Below are 11,073 nucleotides of genomic sequence, written 5' to 3'. Positions count from 1 at the left end.
AATGTGGCTTTTATCTGCTAATGTTGTTGTTAGGTGCCGTTATGATTCCTGACTCATAACGACCCTGTGTAGTGTTTCCAAGGAGTGGCTGGTGGGTTTGAACCGCTGACCTCATGGCTCAAACCAACCTTGTAGTCCAGTGCTTTATTCCACTGTGCCACACCAGGACTCTCTGTCTAGCATGATTGTTGTATCATATATTTAATTACAGTTTCTATCTCTCCTTTGTTTTCTGTGTTTAAACAAGATATGGAATTGTGTTTACTTACCTAATGTAGCAATTATAACCATAACAGCTCTCCCATTTATATAAATCTTTACACATTTAGTTCAGATTTCTGCAGTAATTTGAACAGTTAAGAATTGTTGATATTTTTCAAAAGAGCAGATAGATAAATTTTGGGCAATAACATGTGTTTTACATTCTTAGTAACTACTAAAATCTTATCTTTCAAACTCTTCAGGTTCTGCTGGTAACAGTCCCCTAGAACTCAGCGAGGCCCCAGATGAAAGATGCCAAATTACCAGATACGGTTATTTTAAAGCCACCATCACAATTGTAGGTAAGACTGAAGACTAGCAGGGGAGAGTGGTGACAATCCAGCTAAGGCTAATGTGGGAGAGGTGGAGGTGGGGAGAAGGGACCCCTGCTGCCTGTCAGAGGAAAACCACCGCATTGTGCTAGTGTTTGGGTTCCCACCTGGCTATCCTGGTCTTCCTTAGACATCTTGGTGGAAATGAGTCTTTTGTGAGGTCCATGTAATGAGCCTTCCTGGGGCCTGGCATTAGCCCTCTGCCTCCCAGCAATGTGCATGGACATGGGAGTTGAAGAAAAGCCAACATCCACTCCCTTTCCCTAGTTAATTTTCACAATGTCACATTTCTTGTATTCACAAATGGGAACAGACGTGGTCACCATGTTGCATCTGACAAGTGGCTATAGTCCATGACCCACATGGAGAGATTAAACCTGAGTCGGGCGATGGGAGATTAGAAAAAAAAGGAAGACACAAGACACAAAATGGAAATAGTAAAGTTGGAGATACTGTGACTCAGACCTAGATTGAGCACGTTTATTATATACACATATCCAAGGAAAGTGTTGGGGACTTTTGTTGTATTGATTCAAGCAGTAAACGGGACTTTATCAAAAGAATGTAGTTGCTAGGGAAACAGAGATAGGGCAGCTAGATGTTTATGCAGACTAAACTGAAGGCCATGACTGCATACAAGGAAAGCTTTGCAAACTGAGGCAGGCTTTGCAAGTTCCTCAGGGGGCAGCCTGACCTGGGAGCAGACCAATTTTCTGGACCACAACTGTTCAGTTGCAATCCTTCAGTTAAATTGTCCCCAAGGCTGAGACCTTTGGTGTAGTTGCTCCCAACATCACCGCACATGGTTGTATGTTGTTTGCATAAAAGGTGAGTGAAATGGAAACTCAAACTGTGCTCCCTAAAGCCAGGGTGCTTCCGCCTGAGAGAAGCCCTGAGGCTGAGTCTGTGTCCCTCCTCCAGAGCTCACATTCCCAGAATGGCAGTCACAGGCTTTGGGAATAAAAATCTAGCTTGAACTGAAGAGAGCTCAGGTTGACTTTTGAAAATGCTGCAGGGACATGGATCCCAAGCTCTGGAGGTAGATTCCTAGATCTGAGAGGGGGTTTCAAAGTTTTGGCAAGAAGGTAGTCTCTGTCTTGCTGTTTGGCCTTCTGCTTAGTTAGGTGCAGTTTGGTTTCATTTCTGTCACGTGATGTGTCTTCTTGTGTGGGTTGCTTTGTTAGAGGGAATTCGAGATGTTAACATCATCCAGATGACAGATGTGATGCCTGCGTCCCAGCCTGCAAATTCCCTGATGGACTTTGTTGTGACATGCCAAGGGACGTGAGTATATTGTCTCAGGCAGAGGGTGGGTGAGTGTGAGGACCCCAAGACAGAACGAGTTAGTAGCCCAGTGTCTAACCAGCAGCAGCTCCAGGACTCCTTCAGTGCTGACTCTTGTTACTGTTGTGTGATGTATAGTTGGTTCTGACTCATAGTGACCCTGTATAGGGTTTCTGAGAGAGGCTGGTGGGTTTGTACCGTCAACCTTGAGGTTACCAATCCAGTACATACCCTACAGTGCCACACCAGAGCTCAAAGGTTACTTCAATGTTTAGTGAGGTAGGAAGAAAACTAGAAGAGGTTGATGTACAGAATCGTTGGTGGTGGTGGTGGTGTTGCTGTGTGCTGTCCTGTTGGTTCTGATTCACAGAGATCCTGTATAGGGTTTCCAAGTGCAGCTAGTGGATTTGAACTGCCAGCCTTGCAGTTACCAGTCCAGTGCTTTTCCTAGGGCACCATATCAGAGTTCATTCACTTCAGTGTTTCATTACTGTTGTTAAGTGCTGTCAAGTCAGTTCCAACTCATCGTGACCCTGTGTAGGGAGGGTTTCCAAGGCTTTAAATCCAGTGCATACTGTACAGTGCCACACCAGAGCTCGTGGGAATAGAAAGCTTCATCTTCGTAACGTGGAGTGACTGACAGGCTAGAACTACAGAGCTTGTGGTTTGAAGTCCAGTGTTTATCATATGGAGCTAACACACTCCGACTTCAATGCTTGGCACATAGTAAATACTAAATGAACAGCGTTAGCTGCTGCTGCTGCATTGACACCTCTCTTGGAAGCCAAGCCGGGCAGATCTGGCATTTAATAATAGCTTTGCTTAACACCTAAGCCATCTCTTTGGGGATTCTGGAAGCCAAAAAGTAGAGGAAATGACAAGCTTTGAACAGCTTCCAACAAACCCTTGCCTTGGGAGAGATAATTTCTTCCTCCTTCACCCCCAAGGACTGTCCTTGAAAATACAGAGAGAACAGAAAATACAGCTTACCACCTAGGGTTGTTAAAGAATAAATTTCAGATGGTCAAGTGGATGTTTTGAATAACAATAAGATGGAATCCAATTTCATAGAAATGTGATGGCATTCCCTTTTTTTCAAGCTGATATTCCATTCCTTCCTCTACTCTCTGTGCCATCTGTGCCCTTGTCCACCCTTCTATGTCTCAGCATTCCCACAGAGGTCTGTACGACCATCTCTGACCCCACCTGTCAGCTCGCCCAGAACTCTGTCTGCAGCCCTGTGGATTTAGACAAGAATTGCTTGCTGACTGTGAGGAGAGCCTTCAGTGGGCCTGGCATATATTGTCTTAGCCTTACCCTGGGTGATGCTGCAAGTCTGGCCCTCACGAGCACCCTTGTCTCCGTGTCCAGCAAAGGTGAGTTTGTCATGTGGTTGTATAAACATTTCATGTTACAGACAAAGTATGTGTCTAAGAGTGAAACTATCTAGGGCTTTACTATCAGTGCTTAATTTTATTTCATTGTAAAATTCATGGAATGATTGTGAGTAAGGATTTAATAACTGGCATTAAAACCAAACAGTAAATCTACTTAGAGAAGTGATGAGAGAGAGAGCCAGTGAATAGTAACTGAGGAAAAGCCTTTGGTGGAAAAGTTAGTTGTAATCATGGAGCAATATTAAAGGAATATGATTACTATGCCCTTGAATAGATTTGCATTTCAAGAGCAGAATATAAAATCCAACATCAAAACAAATGTCACAATGCTCTCCACATAAACTCGAATAAAGGGAGGCTGAAGACTTGTTTCAATTTTCATGAGCGTTCACCTGGGTAATAGTATGAAGCCAAAATGAGAAATGAGAAACCAAGTGGACTCTTGGCTCATTCTAAATTGCTATGTGTCCTCTCTCCCCTTCCCAGATTCCACCAAGAATCACACTGAGACAATCACAAACCAGTTTGTCTGTTCCTCAAGTGTTTACTAGAAAATCAACATTTTGCCCTCCTTATACTTGTGCAAGGAGCTCTGGTAGCGTAGTGGTTATAAATTGGGCTATGAACCTCAAGGTCAGCAGTTTGAAACTACCAGTGGTTCTGTGGGAAAAAGATGAGGCTTTCTGCTCCCGTAAAGATTTACAGCCTCGGAAACCCTGTAAAGAGTCGCTATGAGTCAGAACTGATTCCACGGCATATAACCACCATACTTGAATAGCGTGGTGCTGTAGGATAAACACTGAGCTGCTAACTGTAAGGTTTTCAGTTCAAACCCACCAGCTGCTCCTCAGAAACCCTCTCCAGGGTTACTATGAGTCGGCAATGACTCCACAGCATTTAACAACAACAACAGTACTTGACTGGCTGAGATAAAATGTCAACAAAGCAAACTAATAAGTTTCATTTTTAAATTCTCATTTACTAGTATATGATCAATAGAGACAGTGACATATGTCCAAGCATTAGTTCGGCACCTTCTCCATCAGTAATATCCCCCTGGCTTCGGAATCATCATGGAAGAAAATGTTCTTAATTGTATTGAGATGATGGTAAATTTGGGACTGAGCAGATGTTTGTGCAGCCTCCTTAAACTAGTTTGAATTCATTAGAATAAGGATACCCTCCCAACCCCCAAGTTAGGGCTTTACCCAGCAGCCCTAACTGAATTTTAGTTCTAACTGGCTTCGTTGTAACATATTTCTTTATCTCTTAGAAGTTTTAGATAGTAGAAGGGAGAGAAAGATTAACTTGTATACACACTGCAACGCTTACTTTCCCCCCTTACTTTGAATACAGTTAGGTACAATCTAATGATTGTTGTTATTGTTAAGTGCTGTCGAGTAGGTTCTGACCCATAGTGACCCTGCACAGGGTTTCCGAGGCTGTAAATCTTTACAGGAACAAAAAGCCTCATCTTTCTCCCGCAGAACTGCTGGTAGTTTTGAACTGCTGACCTTGAGGTTAGCAGCCTGATTCATTCACTTATAATCACTTTGGTTCTTGAAGCTTATCTCACGAAGTAAAATGTACTTAAGCGCATGCAAGTGTTTACCCATTAACCATATAAAAGGCAGTTTCAAACCTAGTGGAGGGGTGGGGGAAGGCAAACAAGCTTGAATGATCATATGTGAAATTATATGTATTAAGGCCTATTATGATTATTTTTTAAATATTGTGTTGTTGGTGAAGGTTTACATAGCATTGTAGATTCCCATTCAATAATTTCTATGCAAATTGTTCAGTGACATTGGTTAAATTCTTCACAATGTGTCAGTATTATTATTGCCAACCGATGGTTCTATTTCTATTAATCTAGTTTTCCTGCCCCCTTACATTGTTCTCTTTTTTTAAAAAAGTAATTGTTGACCATTGGTCTCAAGGAGCACAGTATGTATGGGTGATGTTGTTGCTGATAAGTATTGTTAGTCGGTTCCAACCCATAGTGACCCTGTATAGAGTTTCTGAGACTTTTAATCGTTAGGGGAGCAGAAACCCTCATCTTTCTCCTGCAGAGCAGCTGGCTGACTCAAATTTCGAACCTTTTGGTTCTCAGTCCAGTGCTTATCATATGAAGCCACCACACTCCCATGTATGGGTGATAGTCATTATTATTATTATAGTTTGAAGGAATTCTATTTTATTATTGTCTTAAACTTTTTATTGTTAATTGCATGAAGGTAAATTAACAGCAGATCATGAGTTTTATATTCATGAAATCATATACTTTGCTTCATTATATTGATTGCAATTCTCTCCATGATCAAAAGTTTACCGTATTTTCCTCTATTCATTTTCCTCTATTCATTTTAATTATTGCATTCCTCCCTGTATCTCCTGCTACCTGCTTTCCTCTGCTAACCTCCCTCTTTCATATATTGCATGCCCTGCCACCCATGTTATTGTATGTCTATGCTCTGGGCCATGAATGATTTTTCCTCCCCTGTCCCTTCCAATAAACACCATAGTGTTTCTTTTTAATTAAGAGAAGCTTTTTTCTTTTTCTTTTTTGAACTTTTTACAGCATTGGTCTCGTACAATATTTGTTCTTTTGTGATTGACTAATTTAATTTAGCAATCTGTCCTCCAGGTTCATCAATGCTGTGAGGTATCTCACATATTCATCATTATTCTTCAGTGTTTCATACAATTCCATTGTGTGTGTGCACCAAAGATTCTGTAACCATTCTTCTGTTGATGGGTATTTAAGCTGCCTCCATCTTTTTGAGGTAGCTCTTGTAGACCAAATATTGAATATCCTGTTTATTGTCCATTCTGCTTTCTCTGTCTCTTGACTGGTGCATTTAATCCATCTACAATCAGTGTAATTATCGATAGGTATTAATTGATTGTTGTTATTTTGCTGTGTGTTTTTTTTTTTTCTTAAATGTTTTATTGTGAATTATGTGATAGTTGACATGGGAGAACGTTAGTTTTACATTCATTCTGTCGTATATCGTCTCATTGCCATGGTTACAATCCCCTCCATGCAATCCTTCCCCAGTACCCCCCAGGTCTTCAGCACACAGTCGCTCTCCCTCTCTGGATCTAAAGTCTCCAGCTGCTCCATCACTCCACGTCATCATCTCTGCCTCCATTTCAGGCATCACTGCTTCTCTGGGTAGGGTCCCGCTCTCTGCTCTTCTCCCTTGATGGTCCTAGGGACCTCCACTCTAGACTGAAAAGTTAATCACCCCCCTCCTTGCTATAAAACATCTACCTTTACGTTTCCAACCCTCACAATCAGTCCTGATAACAATTATTCACTATTGTATCACAAGAGACCTATCTGCATTTCATTGCATCAGCCCCGCCTAGTCAGATTGAATACTACTCACTGGAGATTCTACCTTCCTCCATGTCCTCTGGATCTAGGTTCCCTCTTGAAAGCTTGTAAGCCAGTCACTTCTTGCCTTTGTCTGCTGTGTGTTTTGTGGTGCTGCTGGTTTCTCTGTTCCACATAATTTTCTGCACCGAATTCATTTTGTTTGTGAGTTTTCTTTTCATTTTCATTTCTGTTGTATTAGTGTTTACTAAATCTTTCTGATTTTACTTTTTTTATTTTTGATGTGCAGGTATAGTAATTTTCTTTGAGGTTACCCTGTAATTTATTAAATTTTTTCTCTATCTAAAACAGTCAGTTGTATCTTGAAATCTATCTGATATCTTTGCCACTTGGAAGTTCTGTATCTACACTACTTCCTCTGTTTTGCTTTGTAGTTGACTTCTTTATAAATTGATATCTCTGGTTCCCTATTTTCAGTCTTCTAGATTTGTTTTACTTTAAATATTTCATTATCTGGATTGAGTTCTGGGTGGTGTTATCATGTATGGTTATCTCAGGTTGTTGTCTACTGTTATTGATTCTCAGTCCAAAGAACACCCTTTAGCATTTTTTGTAAAGTTGGTTTGGTCATTACAAATTCCTTTAATTTCTGTTTATCAGGAAATGTCTTGATTTCACTATTGTCTTTGAGGGACAGCTTTGTTGGTGACTGAGACTTGGATGGTGGCAGAGGAGATGAAGGGAAACTAGATAGACTCTGGTTATGCTTTGATGGTAGACACTGGACTAGTTGATCGATTCACGAGTACAGAGGAGACAAGTCTTTTATGGTACTTATAGTCTAGTAGGAGAGAACTGTTGAAACAGAAATCAGTGCAGATGATGAAGGCAAAGGGCAGAGAGAGAAGTGCAGTGGTGGTGACACAAAGGGAGATGTGACCCTGTGTGTTCCTAAATGTCTGAGAAGGCGTCACAAAGAGGTGGGCACTTTCAGGAAGCCAGGGAAGGACTATCCCAACAGATAGAAAGAGGGAGGTGTGAAAAAGTGTGATGAGGATGGGCACTCCACTGGATTTCTAGCCTGGCTGGAAGGTAGGTGGGGAGGGAGAATGGGAGATGAAGGCAGAGGTGGGGACAGATGGCTCACGGAGCTCCTCACACAGGGGCACCTCTGGGTCAGCTGAGACTGAGCAGGCCTCTTCAGGAAGATAAGCTAACCCAGAGACAAGGTGTTATTTAATGGAAACAGATTACTGAGAGCACAGAGGGAACATGTATCTTCTGAGATAGCTCCCTTCTTCATTTATTTAATTGCATTACAGGCAGCATGTACTCTGGGTGGAAGAGGTAACTAATTCAGTCTTGCTTCTGTTTTATGACCCAGCATCCCCTTTAAGACTAGCAAATGGGGCCCTGATCTCTGCTGGCTGCTTGGTGATATTTGTCATTGTGGTCACCCTCATGCTGTACAAGTAAGTTTCTGGTTCTAACCTTTTAAATCATGCTTGTAGATTGTTATACATAAAGAGAACATTTCTACAAAGATATCATATATGCCATTTTCTGTTTTTCTTTTAAGCATTTTGTGTGTGGGAGGAGATTCTTCTATTGAATGGCCTATTAGTTTTACTATGTGTGGGTTTGTTTTTTCTTTTAAGTCTTTTTTGTATGTGAATTGAGTGAAGGTTTACAGACGAGTTCATCAGTTGTAATTCAACAAATCATACACTTTGTTTCATTTCAATGATGACAATGCCTGCCATGGAACAAAGTTGTCCCACTTCCTCCCTCTGCTTCCTATTTCTATTCCCCTCACCTTCCCATCCCTTCTCAACTTTGTCCTTAGGTAAATGGTGCCCTTTTGATTTTGAATAATTGACCATTCCATGGTGTACCCCTTCCACCCCATATACCTGTCTACTGCTTGGCTAAAAATTGAGGGGTGTGGGTTTTTTAAATTTAAAAAAATACTACCAGGCATCAGTAACTTTATAAAATTGTGTCTATATAATGTTTACTATGTAATCTCAAATGATAGTAAACATGCATGTTTTTTGCATAAAGAAGAGAAAATAAATATTTTCTTAAATTCCCAATGTCTTACAAGCCATAGATTAAAGTTCAATGGAATTCATCTGTTTTGTATGTCATGTAAAACGTAAAAAACAACATTTTCCAGCTGAAGATCTTTTAATAACTGCCCAACTCCTTACTTTCAGAAAATACAAAGTATACAAACCAATAGAAAACATTCCTGGTAAAGTGATCAACGACAAAGGCCTGGACACTCTCATCAACCATGCAAAGGCCACATTCTCTTGCAGAAGCCAGGAGAAGGATCCGCTGCTCAAGAACCAGCCAGGAATTGTTTAAATCTGCAGCTTTATTCCTAACCAGCAGCACACTCTTGATTGACATATGTGTGAGCCATGCTGGATGTCTTTTAAGTTTTTTTCCTAAGGATTCTTGTAAAATATATATTGTGTCTTACAGAGATCTCATTCTTCTTGTAGGTTTAGAGAACATTTTAACATTTGATAGGTCTAGAGACATTTTAAAGAAGTGGAGAATTCTCCTACTTGTAGCCTTGGCCGTTATATACCCAAGCAGTGCTTCCTTTCATTTCTCTCTATGTTTTAGTGTAATATCTGAGGTGTTTAGTAGGATAGACATACTGTGTCCCAGGAACAGGGGATAAAGTTCTATTCATTAGAGTCTGTCTAGGTTAATCGGAAGGAGAAACCAGACACTTTTTAGCTTCCCATGTAACCGTATGTGTAAAACCAGTGTATTCCTGCCCATAGTACCCTAGTCTATGCTCAGTCCTATTTCCATGATGATGTATAAACTCTCACTAACAGACACAAAACTTTAGTGTGATAGGAACACTTACTATTTCAGAAACAAACAACTAATCTAATAAATAGATGTGACTATTTTGGTTATAATCTGTCCTGCCTGACTCTCTGAAGGGATGGTGTTCATTTATTCCCTGGAATAAATTATATAGCACTTTTTATATGCCAGGTACTATGATAGATACCTGGTCCCTGCTCTCAGGGAGGTGACAGTCTTGGGTATATATCTGAATTTCTGCACACTGTAGTGTATATATTTGAAATCCTATATTATGATTTTCCAGAAGAGGAGTCCGTTGGTTTTTCTACTAATTTCTCTATTTGAATAATGTAGAAATTTGATCAGAATGGCTTTTATCTTAATTTGTAACCAAAACATTCTACCATCTATCAAAGATGGCATCCTTTTTTCTCCTTTCTAAAAAATAAAATATAGAAAAAGATAAGACTTTAATACTCTAATTATTTTTCAAGTTTGTTTTTCCATTTTATTTATAGTTTTTGACACATAAGAAGTTGTTTACTACTGTCCCATAGACCACTGATAATCGAATAAGCATTTAATATTAATAGATATATATAATATTTGTTGTTGTTGTTGTTAAGTGTCATCAAGTCAGTTTTGACCCATAGCGACATATATAGGGTTTCCAAAGAGTGACCGGTGAGCTAGAACTGCCAACCTTGTGGTTTAAACCGACTTTGCAGCCCAGCACATTAACCCACAGTGCCACACCAGGACTCCTATATGTATAATATATAACACTTCATTTAAAAATTCAATATGGGAATGTACATAATCAAATGTTGGGCCAGCCAATTAGAAGAAATACATATTTGTGCCGTGATGTGGCACTGTAGGATAAGTACTGGACCACAAAGTTGGATTCAACTGCAAGATTGGCCATTCAAACTCATCAACCACTTCTTGGGAACCCTATATATAGGGTCACTGTGAGACAGAACCAACTTGATGATACTTTACAACAACAACAGAAACAAGAACAAATGTTCATTTTTCTGTTCATGTATGTGACCATTCCAAAAAGAGGAACCCAACAGAATGTAGAAATCATTGAACAATATCATTGGTATCACCCACAAGTAGAGTTTTACTGAAGATAATTTTTAAATGGTTGCAGCAGTACATTGATGGGGAGTTGGACCAATAAATAACATCATGTTAAACTGAGAAAAGAGTGAAGTTGTCAAAGACTTCATTTTGCTTCAATCCACAATGCACACTCATGGAAGCAGCAGTCAAGAAATCAAAAGACATATTGCATTAGGCAAATGTACTGCTAAAGACTTCTTAAAGTGTTATAAAGCAAAGATGTCAGTTTGAGGACTAAAGTGCACCTGACCCAAGTCACGGTATTTTCAGTCACCTCATATGCATGTGAAAGTTGGACAATGAATAAGGAAGACCTTAAAAGAATTTATGCATTTGAATTATGGTGCTGAAGAAGAATATTGGACATACAATTGGAGAACAAACCAATCTGTCTGGGAAGTAATACTGCCAGAAAGGTGAGACTTCGTCTCTCACATAATTTGGGCAAGTTATCTTGAGGGACCAGTCTTCGGAGAAGGAAAGC

General features: G+C 40.0%; 1 protein-coding gene across 1 annotated transcript in view; it reads left to right on the top strand.

Annotated features, from left to right (window-relative positions):
• The window catches only part of GPNMB (glycoprotein (transmembrane) nmb), a 26,715-nt gene extending 17,725 nt beyond the window's left edge, over positions 1–8,990 (top strand). The window contains exons 7-11 of the mRNA XM_006832216.1: positions 465–563; positions 1,778–1,877; positions 3,045–3,253; positions 7,978–8,089; positions 8,837–8,990. Of these exons, the coding sequence (XP_006832279.1) occupies positions 465–563; positions 1,778–1,877; positions 3,045–3,253; positions 7,978–8,089; positions 8,837–8,990 (674 nt within the window). The remainder of the gene's footprint in view (positions 1–464; positions 564–1,777; positions 1,878–3,044; positions 3,254–7,977; positions 8,090–8,836) is intronic.
• Positions 8,991–11,073: the final 2,083 nt, after the last annotated feature.

Source organism: Chrysochloris asiatica, unplaced genomic scaffold (genome assembly GCF_000296735.1).
Source record: "Chrysochloris asiatica unplaced genomic scaffold, ChrAsi1.0 scaffold00006, whole genome shotgun sequence".
Classification (NCBI taxonomy): domain Eukaryota; kingdom Metazoa; phylum Chordata; class Mammalia; order Afrosoricida; family Chrysochloridae; genus Chrysochloris; species Chrysochloris asiatica.
This window is presented reverse-complemented; position numbering and strand designations above follow the sequence as displayed.